Genomic DNA, 22,004 nt, shown 5'->3' with positions numbered 1-22,004 from the left:
CAGAATTCTTGAATTTAAAACCAGGAGGAAATCCATGCTTCCTATAACATGTCTCTTCTGTGTGTCTTGGTTTTCCATAATATGTACAAGTCTTATAGTTATTCTGAGTCCCAAACTTTCTATTATCTGTATCAGTGCCCCTGCCATATACATTCCTTTGAAAACCAGCTGGACTAGACTTATTAACAAACACTTTTGGTTCAGTAAGTATTCCTATATTCATATGTCTTTCTTGTTGAACCACTAACGAGAAAACCTTATTGATGGAAGGTAAGGGTTCTAACAGCATAATTTGTGACCTAACATTGCCGAATTGATCATTTAAGCGCTTTAAGAATCTGATAACATAGTCATTTTCCCTATATTTTCGCACAGTGACAAGAGCTTCACAGATACATGGAGTTGCACAAGTACATTGAGGAATAGGACGAAAATTCTCTAGTTCATCCCATAAAGTTTTCAAATGAGTAAAGTAATCTGTGACAGAATGTTCACCTTGCTTAAAACTATATATCTGTTATTGTAAGTCAGAAATCCGATACACATCTCCTTGAGAAAACCGATCCTTAAGATCTTTCCATACATCTGCTGCAACATCAATCCACAGGACACTTTGTATATGGACTGAGATACTGAATGTGTGATCCAAGAAACTACCATGGTATTACACCTTTCCCAAACAGAAAACATTGGATCTGTGGCAGCTAGCATCTTGAGAGTTCCGTCAACAAATTTCATTTTATTCTTAGACTGCAATGCCATTCTCATTGCCCTTGCCCAAGAATGATAGTTGGATCCAGATAAAACAAGAGAAACAAGAACTAATGCAGGATTTTCATTAGGATGCAAGAAATATAGATTCGAAGGATTTGTGAGATGATTAGGAGCTGAATTTCCAAATCGAGAATTAGCAGCTTCAATTGCCATGAGTACAGATCAAAGAGAAGCAAGTAAATACAGAAACAACTGGAGGAAGAATAAAAATTGATCAAGAAGGAAGGAGAAAAGAATCTCAGATGCAAAGAAGAATAGAGGTTACCAGAAAAAAAAAATGCTCTGATACCATAACAAGTTTCTGGAAATGAAATTGTAATTCATTCTCATTGATAGAAGGCCCAAAGATATGTTTTTATACACCAGCTAGAAAAAATAAGCGGGAAGAAAACTAACTGTAACTGCTATATGACACAAGCTACATATGCTAAATATTTCTAACAAACTATATTTTTAAAATAAAGTAAATTCCAGCTCAGTAACTTCTAGCTGAATTCTAACTCTCAGCTTTATTGCTTTGTAACTGCTTTGCTTCATGTGATACTGATTGAAACATTAAATTTGTTAATTTTTTTATATTACAAATTAAATATTCACTTACTGAATCATTAATTTATGAATTTAAAAAATTATATTTACAAAATATATGAATAAAAGTAAAAAAAAAAAATAAAAGATATAATAAATTAAAGTAAAATATGATAATTTATTTTTATTATTGTCAGAAGAAAACAGAGTTAAAAAAGAAAAAAATTATATTATTTAAATTAAAAAATAATTATTAAATAATTGAGTTGGAAAATATTATTTTAAAATAATTTCAGTAAAAAATAATTAAAATGATTAAAATGAAATGATAATTTATTATTATTATTATTGTCCGAAGAAAACAAAGTGAAAAAAGAAAAAAATAATTAGTGAATTTAAAATTATAAAAATTAAATAATGATTAAATAATTGAGTTAGAAAAAAATATTTTAAAATAATTTCATAAAAAGAATTAATTAAAATGATTAAATGATTTACGAATTAAAAATAAAAAAATTAATTAATATATTTTTTAAAATAAAATAATTAAATTCAGAAAAAATGTGGAGATAGTAACTTTCCTTCTACATTTATTGGAATGGATTGAGTTGATTAAGCGAAGGGAAAGAAAAGTAGGGATTGTCCTTAGTCGCTTGGAGTCTAAAGAGATGAGCAGATGAGAAGCTCAACGGCAACGGGAAGCACGCTTTTCGGCAGTGTTCATAATTCAAATTTCCCTGCCGACAAACAAGGCCTATCACTTCAAACCCAATACGCATGCACACACGTGTGAAATTGTACTTGTATGCTCTTTTTATTTATTTATTTATTTACTTTCATTGATTTAAAATATTCTCTTCACCAATTGAAAATAACTAAATAATCCAATTTCATGCTATATGATATTCATAACAATATTGCATATAATTTTGATTTAAATTAGCTTAAGTAATTAAAAAATGTTAAAAAAATGTAAACCTTTTATATATTTTTTTAGTTTTATTTATTTTTTTAATTTTATTAAATTGATTCTAAATTTTTTACATTATTTTTAATTTTAGCAATGAATTTAATTAAAACAATTAATCTTCAGGTACCTATTAACAAAAATAATTTAAATATTTTTCACTCTTTATAACTCTTAATCATTTGTTTTAATTTTATTAATTTATTCAATAATTTTAATATTTTCAAGGATTGTTCGGTTTCAAATATTTTTTTAGTGCCTCTAAAATTAATATATTTAAATATTTACTAAAATATCATTCATGAATTTTATTTATGGGCTTAAAAAAAAAACCCAAATTTAAAACTTTTTAGGCATGTCATAAAGTCTTAGGCTAGGTAAAAAGCTCCACTATTTTTTTTTATATATATTTTAAATAAGCAAAATTGTTTATTAATTAATAAGAAATAAGAGGAAAAGCAAGCAAATGGTTCTATCATTTGGCTAATAAGTCAATTCCAAACACCCAACCTAAACTAAGCAAGACCTACACAAATCTGCCTAAGAAAAACCCTTAAAAAAATACTAAAATCATGCAAATGAAAGGACCAAATTGCATCATAGCAATGGATAGACTTAGTAATTAAACATTGAAGATGACCAAACAATTTAATTTCTATTCTTGAGCTAATTTGTTTTCATATATGGAATTATTCTTTATTCCAAGCTTTTAACATTTGTTTAGAGCTAATTTTTTTTATCCAATTTATTATGAACTCATATACATTATATACGATGAGACCCACATATTAAATAGATAAAATTTATATATTTATATATATTAAATTTATAATGTTTCAGGTTATATAAGTTATTACCTCCCTATGAATTAGGATACTTGAGTTTTTCTTGAGATTTAAAAAAAAAAAAAAAAAAAAAAAAAGCTTGAGTGTTCCACCAGAATATAGAAATGGCTTAATTCCCAAATTCAGTAAAAAGTGCATATAACCAAATGGGATTATGATCAGAATGCCCACTACTCATGCATGAAGGCCAATTGAGGTAACACTGCAAAAGAAAACTATCATTCCTCTGTGCAAATTTAATTGGGCTTATGAAGAAAATAGAAAACCAAAACCAGCTGGTTAAAAAAAAAAAAAAATTCTAAAAATTAATTAATCCTATCAATAAATTTGATATATAAATTCAACTTTATAAAAAATTTTACCAATAGTAATGACAAGTGAATATTTTTAACAAATAAATATAATTTCTATATTTTCAATTTTTAATAATTAATTTATAAATATAATTTAATTAATTTAAACATATTAATAATGAAAATACATATATTCATATTTATTTTATAATAATAAATATAAAAAAATTATAAAAAAATTAATTATTAGAGAAACCAATGAATGGAATCTTGTTATATGGTCCATCCCAATTTCTTTTTAAATAGTCAGAACCTACTTTATAAAGTTTCAATATTAAAGAATTTCTTTTCTGAATAGCCATTTAAATTAAACCTAAAATAGTAAAAATAATTTTAAATGGTAATTTTTTTTTACTAATTACTAATGTAAGATATCTTTTTTATGGTCCTTTTGATTTTTTTTTATTTTTTATTTTTAATTTTAAATGGGAATGACTTTTATCATTTAATTTGACAAGCAATAGGACTTTAATATGGTAACTATTTTATTGATAATTAATTTGATATGGTTATTTATATCAGTTCTTTCTTTAAATCAAATATCTACATCCAATTTTAACTTCTAATTATCCAATTATGCCATATTTTTTTTATCAATAATAATAATAATAATAATAATAATAATAATAGTTTATGAATTTCTTGTTAAACTCTTCTTTTTTGAGAGTAATCATTAAGTCCTAATAACAATAAATCTTAGTTAAGTTCTTTCTTTTGACTAGTCTAACTTAATTAGTTGGACCATAATTTGTTTAAGCTTACGTATGGATTATCCATTTGACTCCCTCATTAATTAATAGTAATTCACATAGTCATCATCTGCTTTATAAAATTCTTATCTATACCTAATTAATTAAGAATTTAATATATATAATATATGTATTTAATAAATATAATCTTATCATACATCTTATATTCTGAATTCGTTATTGATTATCAATATTATAATTAATATTTTTTTAAAAATCATTTTAAAAAAGGTTAAATTCATTTGAATCAAATCAATGCATATTCATTGATTTGATTTAAAAACATTATATTCTATAATATTTCTTGAGAAAAAAAATTAAAAAGAAATTATTTTCTTAAATTTTAAGAGAAATAAAGAGTAATTGAAAAGATATATAAAAACTGCCCACATCATTGATTTCATTGTCTTAATCCATCATAAATTAAATTTAAATAAAAATTTTTAAAAATTAAAAAATATATATCCTAAAAATCTTATTTATATATTTGGTTTATTATGAATATAAATAAATATATATAAATTTTAATTATTTTTATATATCGGTCCTATAGCAGATGGACGGACTAGCATTTCCCTGCATATCCATCCAAAATAAACGAATCCGCGGGTAAAACAGGTCGCTCACATGATTTTATTTATTTTTTTTCTTTTTAAGCTAATTAATTGTTACAAAATGATGACAACCCAAGCCTTGTTTGTCTATATAAGCAAATCCAGTTTCCCATAGAGCTTGCATCCTACTCTTCATGGCTGCTTGAGTTTATTCAAAACAACTTTACACAATCCTAAACACCCTTTAGACTTCTATTCCTCTTTCTTTCTCTCTTGCTCTTGAGGTGAAGAGAGATGGCTGGTCTAAACGCAGAGAAGGATGTTAATCCCAGCAGCCAACCTTCTGCAGAGAAAACACTTGCAGATTTTGACCCTCAAAAGAAGCCCAAGAGAAACAAGTTTGCTTTTGCTTGTGCAATCTTGGCTTCCATGACTTCAATCTTACTCGGCTATGGTGAGTTGTTTTTTAAAACCATTAATTGTTATAGCACAGTGAGCACTCTCTTTTCGTTGTTTACACGTTTCTTTCACTATATAGAAGCAAGAAATGGATTGGTTTCTCACATGCTTCCAACTTAAAATAAAATTTGAGACATGGTTTCTCCAGAAACTATATTTTGTGAATTTTTTTAATTATAATTAATATGTTTCTTGGTTTGTAGATATTGGAGTAATGAGTGGTGCAGCTATTTACATCAAGAAAAACCTGCAAATCTCAGATACTCAAGTAGAAATCCTGGCGGGTACACTTAACATATACTCACTCGTGGGCTCAGCCGCAGCTGGCCGGACCTCCGACTGGATAGGCCGTCGGTATACCATAGTGATGGCTGGAGGTATTTTCTTCGTCGGAGCTCTCCTGATGGGATTCGCCACCAACTATGCCTTCCTCATGGTTGGCCGGTTCGTGGCCGGTGTCGGGGTAGGCTATGCACTGATGATTGCTCCAGTCTACACAGCCGAGGTCTCTCCAGCATCCTCTCGTGGGTTCCTCACCTCATTCCCAGAGGTACGTATACACATATTTTTGGAAAATAGTAATTATTTTTTTTTTCTTTTGATTTGGCTTTTGTTAAATTTCGAATTTCAGAACTTCCAGTTTTGGTTTAAAAACGACACAACATAGCCAAAGTTCATATTAGTTCTGAAAAACAGTTTGCATGACTGTGTTTTTGCAATTACAGGTGTTCATCAACGCTGGGATTTTGCTTGGCTACGTCTCCAATTTTGCATTCTCCAAGCTCCCAGCTAACTTGTCGTGGAGATTCATGCTTGGAATTGGCGCAATCCCGTCAGTTTTCCTTGCTATGATGGTTCTAGCCATGCCTGAGTCACCTCGTTGGTTGGTCCTCCAGGGTCGACTCGGTGACGCCAAGCGAGTTCTGGACAAGACCTCTGATTCCAAAGAAGAATCTCAAGCAAGACTAGCGGATATAAAAGAAGCAGCAGGTATTCCTCAGGAATGCAATGACGACGTCGTTCAAATGACAAAAAAATCCCACGGTGAAGGTGTATGGCGAGAATTACTACTTCATCCTACACCGTCGGTTCGTCATATCTTAGTTTGCGCAATCGGCATCCATTTCTTCCAGCAAGCGTCAGGAATAGACGCCGTCGTTTTATACAGCCCAAGGATCTTTGAAAAGGCTGGGATCAAATCGGACACCGACAAATTGCTAGCTACCGTAGCCGTTGGATTCGTGAAAACAATCTTCATCTTAGTGGCAACTTTTTTGCTGGACAGAATCGGACGGCGGCCGTTGCTTCTAAGTAGCGTAGCAGGGATGGTATTTTCATTAGCAACCCTTGGATTTTCGTTGACCATCATAGATCATTCGCACGAGAGGCTAACATGGGCGGTTGCACTGTGCATAGCTATGGTATTATTGTACGTAGCGACCTTCTCAATAGGGATGGGACCCATAACCTGGGTATACAGCTCAGAGATATTCCCGTTGAGGCTACGCGCGCAGGGAGCGAGTATGGGAGTGGCAGTAAACAGGGTAACGAGTGGGGTGATATCAACGACTTTTATATCGTTGTACAAAGGCATAACAATAGGTGGGGCGTTTTTCTTATTCGCGGCAATAGCAGCGGTGGCATGGACGTTCTTTTTCACATGTTTACCCGAGACGCAGGGGAGGACATTGGAGGATATGGAGATCCTTTTTGGTCATTTTATTAAGTGGAGATCTGCTTTGAAGGAGGCCAAATTGAAGGATGCTAATGCCAAAGCCAAAGCCAATGCCAATGGTGCTGAAACTCAAAGTAAAGCTCAAATTCAGCTGCCCACTTCTTCTGTTGCTATTACTTCAGCTTAGATTAAGGGTACTTTTAGTAAATCGACCTGCTTTGTAATTTAGATTTTTCTTTTTCCCTTTGAAATTTGTAGTTGGGTTGAGGTGGAAATGGAAAGTTTGTATGCAGGAAAAGAAAAGTATATCAAAATATCAATCAAGAAAACATAGATAATATTCTGAACAATCTCTTCCTTTTACTTCTTTTTCTACTTCAATAATACTTGGAAAAAGCGTTTACAAAAATTTTTGCTTTAATTTAATAAAATTAAAAATATATTACAAATTTTGAGAGAATTAAATTTAAATTATTGATAAGGCAATAATAAAATTCTTTTTGAGGCATAATTTTAAAGTAAAAGTAAAGAGAGGTCCAATAATTGGGGAGAGGGAAAATGTAAGTATGGTAGGTGGTATAGTGAGGAAGAGGAAAGGAAATGGAAAAGGATAAAGATTTGCTAAATAATTGGGTGGATATATTTCTACGCCATACGGAGTGGACTTTTTAGCATAAAGACAACAAGTATTTTAGAGGTTGTGGAAAAAGCTTTTTCTTATAATTTTGATTGTTTCTTATATATATATCATTTTCTTCCCTACCCATAATTTTATTTGTGTGGCTAAAGGATCTGATTTGTCATATGCGTTGTTGGCTTACGTTGTTAGAATAAGTGGTCCATTATTTTTTTCCTCTTATTGGATTGGATTGGATGAGCTAAATTACTTGCAAAATTAGTCCTAATCTCTTGATTTTCTTATTCATTGTTTAATACAGTGAGAGTGACGGCTTCATCACCCAATGCCATGGGTAATTTTTATAACGGATTAAAGCTTAATTTTACTTCTGTATTTGTTGTGAAAGTTTAATTTAATTTATTTTAAATTTTTTTATTTAATTTAATTTAAAATTTTTAATTTAAACTCAATTTAACTCAAAAATAAAAAATAAAGAAATTTAACTTCTTAATTTTTAAGTTTAAATCAAAAAATTAAAAAATTTAATTCCTAAATAAAAAATTAAACTTCTTAATTTTTGATTTAAATTAAAAAATTAAGAAATTTAACTTATAAATTTTAAGTTTTAGGTTAAATTGATCTTAAATTAAAAATTTTTAGGCTAAATTACATAAAAAATTAAAAATCAACTAAATTAAAATTTTTCAATAAGTATAGAAGCTAAATCGAGCATCTTATCTTTTTATAACCTATTCTTGAATTTTACTTTGTGTTTTATTTTCACTTATTAATTTTAATTTATTTTTTAAAAAAATCTGAATTTTAATTTTATTTCACAAACTTTCTTCTAATTTATTATAGCAAGTTTTTATATTAAAAAAATAACAAAATTATATTTTTATTTCTTTTTCTCTCACACTAATCATTAGCCGTTTTAACCAATATTTCTGAAACAATCACAAAAATATTAATATCATTGCAATTATATAATTCTTAAAAAGGAGGAGGATTCATTTTCATCAAAAAGTACTAAAACTGTGTTTATAAATAATTTTTAATATGAAAATATATTTTTACGTGTTAGAGGAATTTTTTTAAAAATAAAATTATAATTTAATTTTTTTTAATAATGAATTAAAATTAAAAGATAAAAAGAAAATATAAAGTAAAATTCAAATTCGAAGTATAAAAATTATTCCATGCAATGTTTTTTTTTAGGGAGGGGGAATTTTATAACAAAAAAATTTCAATTTTGGCGTTTGCTTTTAAATAAGATTCTTTTTATTATTAAACTAAAGTACCGATTTGCCACGCCATTGTTGGAACTTTGATTTTGTCATTAATCTCATCATGTTGGTCCAATAAACAGTCTAATTGATATGATATATTAAAAAAATAAAAAGATAATCATGAATGCAATTGAATATAGGCTTAGTTAATGAATTGTTCGATAACAAACCATTTGGCATAGCGTCTCGGTGGTGTTTTTATGAAAAAAAAATACAGAGAGAGAAACAAAGAAAAATGAAAATGAAATTGATGGGGAGCGAGCAAGCATGTGACTCTTGTCTTGAATCCAGGAGAAATGGTCCATGCATAATTAAAAATGTGTCCGAGGGAATCTGACAGCTCTACATAGTTGATCAGTTATAATGTAAGATTATACGTACCTCGGGGAACCCAATTATAAGTATGATGCACAAACAGGACTTGGAGTTGTTAAAACTTGTACATCCTCCACTCCAATCACAGCCACCAGCCAAATCTGATTAATAACCACAAAATTTCCCCTACAGACCACGCGTCCTTTATTTTTCAATCCAAACCAAAACCACCTTATAAGCAGATTTGAAGAGCAGATTAACCTGTGAAAAAAAGAAATGTTCATCATTCACTAGTGATTAGTAAATACTATATAAGAGTACTCCTTCAATTTGAAAAGAAAATATATAAACTAGCCAGACTGTGGACATTTGAATGGATCAGAGGGAAGTAAAGACAAATGTCGCTATTCGTCCCAAATTTTTTCTTGTTCTTCCAAGGAACTGTGAATTTCATTGATAAAAAAAAAAGGGACCCAAAAAAAAAAAAACTGTACTTATACAAACCTCAACAGGAATCCCATCACTAGGTCACAAAGAAGTTCCGTTTCTACAATATTTTATCCCAGCTTTCTATAGTGGAAATCCCTTGAAAAGAATTATAGCTATTAGGTTGAAAAATAGAATTATAAAACAAGAGGCAATCATGCACATTTATGTTGAGTTGTATGATTTCCATTTACTTCTCAGTGCCTAGTTGAAGATAGTGTATCAAGCCATAGCCAGCAGTTATTCACTTCTTGTATGCATCTGTGCACACACGGATCATGAAATTGGCTGCTTTACGCTCACTCATCTCGGGATGAAATCTCTAGCGAAGATTTCAGTTGGGTCACCCCTACTGAAGCTAGGTAATCCGCTGTCTAACATCAACAATACAGTGTTGATTATCCCATCCATGTAAGGCGGGCTGCATGGTACCCCTTGACACACAAACTGTGGATGAGAGATAAAAAGTCAAACACTTGGTTTTTGAAAAATCCATAAACACATTCAGATGGGAAATTCAAGAAAATTTATGCATGCTACCTCACAAATTGGATCCAGGCTTCACTCTTCATAACACCAGATGGATCTAGTAATTGAGTCATCTCACGGCTCAGCTTGAAGTGGGCCCTCTCAAAGCACATATTTCCCCCAGGTGACATTTCGAACGTGAAAGCAAAATCGATATGAACTAGCCTTGCCACGCTGCATAGACATGCATGTTAGTTCTTTCTTCCTCAAAATCCCACAAAGGAGAATTAGTTGAAGTAGCTAAAGCTAAAACACGAAAGTGAGCAATTTGACTATACAGAATTGTGTTTGGTATGTTGCCTTTCTTTTTCAACCACAATCATTATGCATGTATAATTAAAGATGTTAATCCATTAACTTAATTCCCCAGCCATTACAACTCAGAATATTGTCAAATCGAGGAGACATTGGAAGGGAAAAAGGTCTCATACTTGTCAAAAATAAGAATCCGATTGTGTCTATCTTTTGTTGAAGCAAAAGACTAGCAACTGCATAACCAGCTCTGTTAATGATGAAGTTTTCACATGCAGCTTCGAAACTAGGAGAGCCTACAGGGCCAAAATCTTGTTGAAAAATCCCATACAAACCACCATCTGTTGTTTCACCCATTTGATTTCTGCTCCGGGAATTAGGCAGGCACAACCTGTAATGTTAAAAATAGCTACTAAGAAATGAACATGCGAATACGATAATACAGATGATCCATTTGCACAGAGGAGATAATTTACAATGCTAGCTTGATCTTGCCACACATCAAAAGATAGTCAATCATGATTTCACATTATGAGTTATATTTGCATCCTTTTATTTCCTCAACATGTTTTAATGTTATATTTATATCTTGCTAACATATATGACTTGCATTTGGCATAGCCTCACCCAGAACCAGGCTGCATGGCATTTTACCTCCTGAAAGGATGAGGCCTGTTTTGGGCCTGAACAAGCTTGTCCAACCTTTACACCAATCCACATGAGATATGAATAATCAGGGTAATTTTGAAAGAAAAGAAGGTAGATCATAACTGGGACCAGTTATAAACCATGCTTTATCAAGCTGGTAAGATTATGAAGTAGGCCAAATTTGGCATCAAGCACCAATCAAATCATATAGATCAACTGGACAAACTTTCCACATGAAAACATCTAAAGTGGGAAGAAAGTCCAATAATTTAAATATTCTTTCATTGATTTACTTGAAACATTGGACAGAGAAATAGGCTTACATGAACTTGGTTGTAAATTAGGTAACAAATTTCATAAATTCCAAGAACAATAAAACCAAAAAATTCTCAAATAAAGAATCATGAGCAACTCTATAATTCTTCACCTAAATTCCTCTTAAATTCCAATGAGTAATGAACTCAATTGCAAAGCCTGGAGGTAGATTGTATCATTGTAAAATACAAGAAGAAATGTAATCTGGTAATCTAGCATAATGGAGGTCAAGGGAACATAGTGACACAATGTGCACAAATGCTATACCAGAGTTACCATAAACTTCAGCACCATTGGCAAATTCCAGTTCACCACATTCTACCTAAATGGAACATTTTCAAAAAGGAAATCACTGCAACCTGACCTTTCCAAAATAAACCACAAATGTCTTAACCCGTTTGATGTAGAATCACAGGCAAATACTTTTTTGTCCCCCAGGGCACTCCAGTTACTTATTATTTTCAAGTTGGTAGTCTACTATAATTTATAATTGGGCATTTTATGCATCAACTGACATTTAGATCTGTAAAACTTGAATCATAAGGCTATCATTATACAATCGCATTTATATTTTACATGACCATGCTACATTTTGCTATGGCTCAACAAAGAAAATCTCTCCAAGTCATACACACATTCACTCTAGGCAGTGTACCAAAATCTTGCTTCAATTCCTCGTAGTATATGGATTAAATGAATGGCTGAAGATAAAAGCTCACTTCAATAATACCTCTCTCTGGGCCAGTTGGAAGAACTCCAAGGAAATAAATAAATATTAAGTCCAACTGCTTCAAATATGTCTCTAAGTAGTGGTATCACAGTATCACTTGAAGAGAAAGGACATCTTGTTGACAATCATCTCCAACCCTTTGAAGGAAAGCATAAATTATTGGAATATAGCTTAAATCAGAAACTAAAAAATTTTAAATTCAAAAATTTTGGTTTAGAAACCATTGAGATAGATTACTGTTAGAGAATATAGAATAAGATCATCTAATAATTGATACACTTGATGGAAAAAGAATCACTAATTGTAATTAATAAAGATGTAAAAAAGGAAGGGGGCAAATGATACAAAATGTGAAAAATCTCAGAAGACAAAGATTCCATACTCAGAGTCGCAATAAATCAGGAGTTGAAGCATCACCCTCTTCTCTGCTTTCAATAAAAAGTGGCAGTATCATGTCTACCACTTCAGAGTTATTAACAGCAACAGTCAAATTGGCTAGTAGATGTATGACATTAAGATGCACAGCCGGAACTCCCTGCTTCTCCTTGTCAACCTGAAAGTAGCAATGATTTGTAACCTACAAATTAATTAACAGAAATGGGAATACTAACTGTGCACAAATTAATGCAGAAAAGGTTGCTTTATTAAAAGAATATGACCCTGCATATTAAATTACAAACAAACACTTGAAATTGCTAATCATTGGAAGTTTGGAACCTAATAATAGATAAATGAGAAGTTACATAAATTATGAGAAAAGTTAAGGCAGCTCCTATTCAACATAAATTCAAAATTCTAACACTATCAAGATATAGGAATAGGGAGAGCAACAGGTCAGGTTATGGCATAACCATAAACGTCCTCCCCCACCCACCCCATCATAATATTCTGGAAGGGGCAAGTATAACCTGATAAATTTTAAAAAAGTTATTTAAAAAAACACATTATATAAACATTATATTTTAGCAGAAAAATATAGCATACTTCATATTTACACATGATAAACATATAGAATAAGGAATTGTGCCTATTCCACCTAAAAATTGATAAAATATTATTAAAAGGATTTATTTAACCGGTAATTCTGAATAGTACATATAATATGTAGACAGATATACAGGATGGGTATGGCATTACAGATTGATTTTTGTGGTACATATTCCTAAGAAGCCACTTCAAATTACACGCTTTAGGCAAATAGAGGAAGAAAGGAATAGGGGGGTTGGGGTTGGTTGGGGGTTGGATTCATGGAGTTACAACTCAGATACCCAGTGGCTATTCTAATTGCTGGTAATATTTTTTGTAATAAAGTTTCCCTTTCAACTTTCTCATATATAGTGAAACAATGAAATTTGAAGGTGGCTCTCAATGGAGATAAGCACATCATCAAACACATAAAATTCCTTTTGTAGTGTTTTTTTCCCTTTTTTGTTATCATTTTTCTAATTTGTGTTTGAACTGCATGGGGTAATTTTTCAACAGTTACCTGCCACATTTATAAAACCTACAGTACTCAACCCTAATATTACTCATACAAATGATGGTCTCAAACATGACTCCCTGGCTTCCACCCCAAGCAGGATTTACAACAATAATGTCGACATTGGGTCACTGGACTTGGTGTCCAAGATGGAGAGTTAAAACTTACCCATAACTGATACCTGCGCAGCCCAAGAGATTTGAGACAAATAAGCAGCATGCAATGGCTAACCTCCTTTAGTGACAGCAATATGTGCGGTCCCAGTAAGGAGGGAACTGAAAAGCTCTGCACAACCTACCAACTTTCGCCACAAAGATAGCAAACATGCTTCTGCGGCTGCAGCACCTATCATTACTGCAAGAGTCTCAAGCACCAACCTCTTGGTAGTTTTCCCATCTTCATCAATAGATGCAAGACATTTAAGTTTCATCCTGCCTGCAGCTTGATAAACAGACAGTTTTCCATTGACTCTAGATTTTAAGAGTTGCCCTTGCCCCTGTTCAGTCCAATCCCGCTTCCTCTTCAGCCAAATAACCAAGTTTCCTTATCAACCATTAAATTCAAGGATTTTATTTATTCGGTTCTCCCTATTGCAATAAGAGGCGTGCATATGTACACATACACAAATATAACCCAAAAATTACAAATCCACAGGCACAGACATCTGACAACCATAATCACTTTGCCCTTCTAAACTCTTTCCTCAGTGAGTTCAACTTTTAGTTACTCCTATCAAATGCACTAAACTTTTAAATTAAGAACACAGACAATATCTACAAGAAATCAAAGAATTAAACTTTCCTAAGAATGGCAGTAAAGGATATCCACAGACTTCTGAATTTAACTTTTTTCCAATAGGATGTAGTATGATAACATCAATAGCTGGATCCAATCAAGAAGTCAGAGAAATTCATGGAGCAAATCAAGGATCATGATATCAAATCAAGGATATTAAGGAATCTATAGATTTACCTGTATCATTTTTCTATGTATAAAAATATATACCTTGTACAGCAAATAATCATATAAAAAAAAGAGAAACCATTTTGTTCATGGTATCAAAGCAGTAAAGATCCCACCTTGACAACATCAGCTCATCGTTCAAATACACCTAACATTTCTTTACTTGTTATTACTCCACCATGGCTAACACATCCAAGAAAGAAACAGAACATGACCAGTTCACCTTATCAAATTCTGATCACCCAGGCATGTCACTGGTCAACGTCCCTCTCACTGGCGATAATTACCTCACTTGGAGTCGATCCATGTTGATCGCATTAAGGGCCAAAGATAAACTTGGGTTCATCAATGGCACATGCAAAAAGCCAGCAGATACCTCTCCAGATTCTGAGAAATGGCTCAAGGTCGACAGCATGGTCATCTCTTGGATACTAAGTTCTATGTCAAAAGAAATATTAGAAGCTTTTCTATATGCATCGTCTGCCAATGATTTATAGGATGAGCTTGCCCAGAGATTTGGCGAAAGCAACGGTCCCTTGATATATCAAATCAACAGAGAGATATGCTCTCTTAGCCAAGTTAATATGTCTCTCATAAATTACTTCACTAAGCTCAAAAAGCTTTGGGATGAACTAGCTTGTCTCAAGCAATTTCCAGTTTGTGAATGTGGAGCCTCGAAGGAAATTGCAGAGATGGAAAATAATACAAAATTGATTCAGTTCCTTATGGGATTGAACCCATCTTATGACCATGTCCGCAACCAAATTCTGCTTATGGACCCATTTCCACCTGTTAACAAAGCCTACTCTATGGCTTTGCGAGTTGAAAAACAGAGAGAGATCAACACTTTTTCCCTTGACAGCACCGAATCATCCGTAGCCATGCTGGCAAAAGGATTAAGCTCCAAAAGAATCCATGAAGGCAACAAAAATCAAAACAAAAGGAAGGATGGAATTAAGAAAGAGGATAAATACTGTGAGCATTGTAAGACAACCGGCCATTTCTCGGAAAGCTGCTTTAAAATCATTGGATACCCGGAATGGTATAAAGGACGAAGAACCACACCATCTGCTAATCAAGCAAATACAACTTCTCAGGGAAGTACAGCAGATGAACCCATTGAACAAGGCAAATATTCTAGAGATTGGAACAACCCAAATCTCACTAACTTGATCCAGCAAGAAATCATGAAAGCATTGAAAGGTAAAATCGATCATGAAGCTGGTTGTGTCGACTTCCCTAACTTTGCTGGTAAGAGTTCTCACACTTTTGCTTTATGTAAAGATGGTAAATGGATTATTGATAGTGGTGCAACGACTCATATGTGTTGTGATCAAAATCTTTTTACCACTCTTACGCCCCAAAAATCACACAATATTGTTCAACTACCTGATGGCTCTACCAAAAAAATTACCCATATAGGAACCGTGGAGTTACATCCACATTTGAAATTACAAAATGTGATTTATATACCTGAATTCAAACGTAACCTCTTGTCCATTCACCAATTATTCAAAGATTCGCAAATTCCTGTTCTCTTCACTAATAATCATTGCTATATGCAAGACCCCTGAACTAGGAAGTTACTGGCAATTGGAAGGATGGACAAAGGACTATATAAGCTTGTCACAAGCTCATTCAACCAAGCTTGACATCCCTCTGTGCTCACTACATTTGAGGAACTATGTCAACTTTCAAATAATTGTAGAGATTCTGTGAATGCAATTTCAAGTCATCTCAATGACTCCTATTTGCGGCATCAAAGGCTCAGGCATGCATCTGAGTCTACATTTTCTCATATTGCCAAAATAAAATTCAATGGAAATCATTTTGCTTGTGATATATGTCCATTGGCTAAGCAACAAAGGTTGCCTTTTCCAAAAAGTAACATCAACAGCTCAGCCATTTTCCAACTATTACATCTCGATCTATGGGGTCCATATAAGATCAAGTCCTTGCAAGGAGCATCCTACTTCCTCACCATCATGGATGACTATAGCAGGTCAACCTGGACATACTTACTAGCTGATAAATTTCAAGTTCCCTCCACCATTGCAACATTCTTACAATTCATCAAGAACCACTTTGAAGGCATTGTGAAAATCATACGAACAGATAACGGGACTGAATTTATCAACCACGAATGTGAACAATTGTTTGTTCAAAATGGTATCTTACACCAAAGGACCTGCACATACACCCCTCAATAGAACGGAGTCGTTGAGAGAAAGCATAAACATCTACTTCAAGTTGCGAGGGCCCTTCTATTCCAATCCAATCTACCACAGAAGTTTTGGGGACATACCATCCTCCATGCCACCTACATCATCAACAGATTGCCCACTGCAGTCCTTAATTGAAAAAGTCCATATGAAGTTCTCCATTCTCAACCACCAGATTATCAAATACTGAGAACCTTCGGGTGCCTATGTTATGGCACCAACACAAAGCCATCCAAAACTAAGTTTGAGCCGCGAGCGATCAAAAGCATTTTCCTGGGGCATGCTATGGGCTATAAAGCCTATAAACTCATGGACCTAGAAACTCAAACCATATATATGTCCAGAGACGTCAAGTTTCATAAGCATATATTCCCCAACAAATCAATCCACCAAACACCAGCATCAACACCCTCTCCTTACCCAATATCAGAAGATGAGATACCTAACACCTCCACTGACCATGAGCTCGATGTTCCCCAACCAGAAAATACCACTGCTTCAGAACCAGCTCCAATCATGCGAAGAAGCTCACGCACACATATACGTCCTGCTTGGTTGAATGACTATGTGGCAACAGTTGATGTTAATCCATCCTTCCCATTTGACAACAGTAACTCACCTAGTCTGGCGGATGACTCAGGTAACCATAATCAACACCCATTTCACTATTCTAATGTTTGTTTCGATCACAATCACCTTGAGTTTGTTGCAGCAGTATCACTAGCTCACGAACCTATTACATATGAGCAAGCAAAAACAGATCCAAACTGGACTCAGGCCGTGCAACAAGAACTTGATGCATTAGAGCTCAATCAAACATGGGACATGGTTCCTCATCCCACACATAAAAAACCAATCGCATCTAAATGGGTTTTCAGAATGAAATATAATCAAGATGGTAGTGTGGACCGATATAAAGCACGTCTTGTCGCAAAAGGCTTTAACAAGCTAGAAGGCATTGACTATACTGACAGCTTCAGCCCTGTAGCCAAGTTGGTCACTGTTCGACTTTTCCTTGCTATAGCTACTGCTTTTGGTTGGCCCATTCATCAAATAGACATTAACAATGCCTATCTCCATGGAACCATTGAAGAGGAGTTCTACATGTTACCCCCACCCGGCTATACAAAGGCTACACCAGGACAAGTGTGCAAGCTTAAGAAGTCCTTATACGGGCTAAAGCAAGCTGGCCGTCAGTGAAATAAGGAATTTACATCCAAATTAATCCAATTTGGTTTCACTCAATGATCTCACGACCATTGCCTGTTCACACGAGGTATTGGAGCTCATTTTCTTGCCTTGATAGTTTATGTAGATGACATATTAATTGCAGGACCTTGTGAGGATGATATTCTCCACACCAAGGCATCCCTTGATAAAGCTTTTACAATAAAGGACCTAGGTATTGCAAAATTCTTCCTAGGACTTGAAATGGCTCGCTCTACTGCCGGAATGTACCTTTGCCAAAGGAAATATATTTTTGACATTTGATTGATCTCGGCCTCAATGATGTAAGAATTGCTCAAACACCACTAGCGCGATGCATGAAACTTTCCTCCAAAACGAGTGAGCTACTCCCTGCCCCAGACACATATAGACGGCTCGTCGAGAAGCTACTTTATCTTAATCTCACTCGACCAGACATCTCTTTCTCTGTGCAACAGCTTAGTCAATACATGCAACAACCTCGACAGGTCCACTGGAACGCAACAATTCATGTTCTTCGATATCTCAAAGGCTGCCCAAGTAAAGGGCTCTTTTTTCCAGCAGGTAATGATCTTAGTACTTTGAAAGCGTTTTGCGACGCTGATTGGGCCTCTTGTACTAAAACCAGGCGTTCCATCACGGGTTTTTGCATTTTCCTTGGTCAATCACTAGTCTCATGGAAGTCTAAAAAGCAACCCACTGTGAGCCGCTCTTCCGCTGAGGCCGAATATAGAAGCATGGCTTCTACGGTTTGCGAACTAAAATGGCTATCATATCTACTTCAAACTTTCCAAATACGCACTTTGCTTCCTGTCAAACTATATTGTGATAACAAAGCAGCACTTCACATCGCATCCAATCCAGTCTTCCATGAAAGAACCAAACATCTCGACATTGATTGTCATATCGTCAGGGAGCAAATCACAAAAGGCCTCATTCAACCTCAGCATGTTCCAGCCCAACATCAACTGGCTGATATTTTCACCAAAAGCCTCGGCAGTCCTTCCTTTTCTGTTCTCGTGTCCAAGCTGGGATTAATTGAGCTACAAGCACATCCAATCTCCAGCTTGAAGGGGGGCTGATAACATCAATAGCTGGATCCAATCAAGAAGTCAGAGAAATTCATGGAGCAAATCAAGGATCATCATATCAAATCAGGGATATTAAGGAACCTATAGATTTACCTGTATCATTTTTCTATGTATATAAATATATACCTTGTACAGAAAATAGTCATATTAAAAAAAAGAGAAACCATTTTGTTCATAAGGCTATCTACTCAATACGGATGACAACAGAATATTGACATTTACCTTTAGAAATGCGGATAAATATTGTAGCTGCTTTTTTGCAATTGAATCAGGTTCTTCAAAAGCTCATTGAACCAAGCTCATTGAACCGCCGCCTCCACTGAATCAAAACTCATTCCCATAGAATCAAAACCACTCTTCCACATTACATTGCTACCGTTAACACCACTGACATTGACGACACCACACTGGCGCTGGAAGGCCCTGAAAAGTGGCTCAAATCATTCACGGGACTTGAAATTTCATTGCTGGTATTATAATTGTGATTGTTCACGTTGTTGAACGGCGAACTCTGAGACGACGACGTTTCAGGTTTTACATTAATTGGTTCACTAGGAGAAGCCGGAACCTGCACAGGCACACTTAACTGATCGAGAAGGCATGTCACCAGTTTCTCCGCATCGGACTATACAATTGGCGGGGAATTCTGCGTTAGAGCCAGCAAAAAAGCCCTGGAAATAGCTAAATTCTCACTGACATTGTTATTGATCCCCGCCATAACGACCTCACCAACGTAATCAGCAATCTCCTAGGCAAAATCCGGCGACAACTCCGCCGCTTTTGACACGTATCCAATAATTTGACGTAGAACGATGCGATCGAGTCAAAGCAGAACGACTGGGGCCAAAACGATTGACTAAACGACGACGGAATCGCACGTAAAAACTAAGAAACAATAGATTGTGATCTGTTATCGGCGGATACAGAACACTTGGAGAGGAATAAAGCCACGGCGAGGACCGCATTGAGCTGCGAACGTGAAACTCTAGGCGATCCGGCGAGCAAGGAGTCCGGTTCTGGCGCCTCTCTTTGATCCTCCTTTTCTCCAGCCTCATTTCCTCTCTCTCTATCCGTCAAGCATTGTTTTTTTTAATTTATTTGATGAATTACTACGAGACCATTATGTTTTTTCACTGGAACAAGGGTCAATTTGTTCCCGGTTTAATTTAGTTTATTTTTAAGGTTTAGTTTAATTTAATTTATAAATTTTAATTTATGTTTAAATTAGTTCTATTAGTTAATATGTGCTATTTTTTAATATTAAAATATTAATAAAATTATTATTTTTATTATTTAATATTATTAATTAAATTAAAAATATAAAAAAATTTCTTTATATTTTCATATAATTAATTAAAATTAAAAATTATTGCTATAATTAATTTTAATTATTTAAATATAAAATATGATCTTTGTATTTTATGTTTTTAATTTAAAATTTAAAATATAAAAATAATATTTTTTTCATATTATTAATTAATATTAATATATAAAAATATTATTTTTTATATTATTAATTAATATATTAATATATATAGTAATATATAAATATATTATTAATTAAATATATAAATCTCCCTTTAATCCTTATTTTTTTATTATTCGTCAGTTATTTTTATTATTTTAATAATAATTATATTAGTTTATATATATATATATATATATATATATATATATATATATATATATATATTAAAAAGAAAGCTTATCATGTAGCAATTTATTTATAAAATATAATTAATTTAATTTCATTAATTAAATATTTAATTAAAATTATTAATTTTTTAATTATATATAATTTAAAAATTATTAAATAATTATTTTTTTATACATTGATTAGGGCATTCTTCCCTTAGATTTTATGGTTTATAGAAGACTATTTCATTATCCATTTAATATAATAAGTAACTATTATTGTCAAATAAATTATAATATATCTTTTATACATTAATAATTTTATTTTATAAAGCACATACATAAAATTTTATTTTTTTTCCTTTTACACAATTTGTATATTTTTTTAATTATTAATATTATTTGTAAAATAATATTAATATTACTAAATAAAAATTATATTTAAATATATTATATTTCTTTAATTAGTGTATTAAGATGATATAAATAATTTGATATTTTAAAAAATGGAAATGATTATATAATTAATTAATTTTAAATTATTTGATATATTTAATAAATATTTTTATTATATTGTTATACTTTTATTATTTTTGTTATAAAATTTTTATTAAAAAGTTTAAGCAAAAAAAGTTTGATCTATCCGAAGTAATAAAATTAAATAAAATATATGTAATTAATAATAAATTTAAAATAAAATTTCATTTATTCAAAAATAAAAAAATGATTAAAATTATTATTAATTACTTGTAAAATCACAAATAAATCCTTAATTAATGATATATTAATATATTAAAATTAAAACTTAAAAATTAACTCACAAATGAATGTTACCTATTTCAATAATTAATTTTAAACATTTGTCATTGGTCATTTTCTTAAGTCAATTGTCATTATCATAATTGTGAATTTTAGACATAAATATACATACTAATATATTTAATAAGTAGAATGATTTTTGAGGGAATCGAACTGAATTAAAAAATCGTACTAAACCAATAGAAATTGTACAGAATCAAAGTTCTTTTGATACTTTGATTTCATTTTAATTATTTATAAAAAAATCGAACCAAAATTGTATCGAAATTAAACTAGAACTAAACTAAGAATCGAATTTATATATATATATATATATATATATATATATATATATATATATATATATATATATATATATATTTTATATTGTTTAGATATATTTTATATTTTCAATATATTTATATACATTTATATATGTATATATAATTTTGAATTAAATATAATTTAATATTATATTTTATTTTTCTATTTTTTAATAATTTTAGTTATAAATACATTAAAT

The 22,004-nt window shown here is 32.2% G+C and overlaps 2 protein-coding genes across 2 annotated transcripts; one reads left to right on the top strand and one right to left on the bottom strand.

The window, feature by feature from the left end:
- The first annotated feature begins 4,812 nt into the window (after positions 1 to 4,812).
- On the top strand, positions 4,813 to 7,254 carry LOC110646342 (polyol transporter 5). The gene is made up of 3 exons (XM_058140484.1): positions 4,813 to 5,224; positions 5,433 to 5,779; positions 5,955 to 7,254. The coding sequence occupies exons 1-3, from the start codon at positions 5,065 to 5,067 to the stop codon at positions 7,089 to 7,091; spliced, it is 1,644 nt and encodes a 547-aa protein (XP_057996467.1). The 5' UTR covers positions 4,813 to 5,064; the 3' UTR covers positions 7,092 to 7,254.
- A 1,679-nt stretch (positions 7,255 to 8,933) lies between these two features.
- LOC110646344 (phosphatidylinositol 4-kinase alpha 2) lies at positions 8,934 to 14,222 on the bottom strand. Its single transcript, XM_058140874.1, is given in 8 exon segments — positions 8,934 to 9,949; positions 9,952 to 10,029; positions 10,032 to 10,060; positions 10,154 to 10,315; positions 10,573 to 10,609; positions 10,612 to 10,784; positions 12,469 to 12,639; positions 13,735 to 14,222. Coding segments are annotated over 7 exon segments (657 nt in total). The 5' UTR covers positions 12,501 to 12,639; positions 13,735 to 14,222; the 3' UTR covers positions 8,934 to 9,803.
- Between the last annotated feature and the right edge of the window lie 7,782 nt (positions 14,223 to 22,004).

The sequence above is a fragment of the Hevea brasiliensis genome, chromosome 18 (genome assembly GCF_030052815.1).
Source record: "Hevea brasiliensis isolate MT/VB/25A 57/8 chromosome 18, ASM3005281v1, whole genome shotgun sequence".
Taxonomy (NCBI): Eukaryota; Viridiplantae; Streptophyta; class Magnoliopsida; order Malpighiales; family Euphorbiaceae; genus Hevea; species Hevea brasiliensis.
Note: the sequence above shows the minus strand (reverse complement) of the source record. Positions and strands in the feature narration are given on the sequence as shown.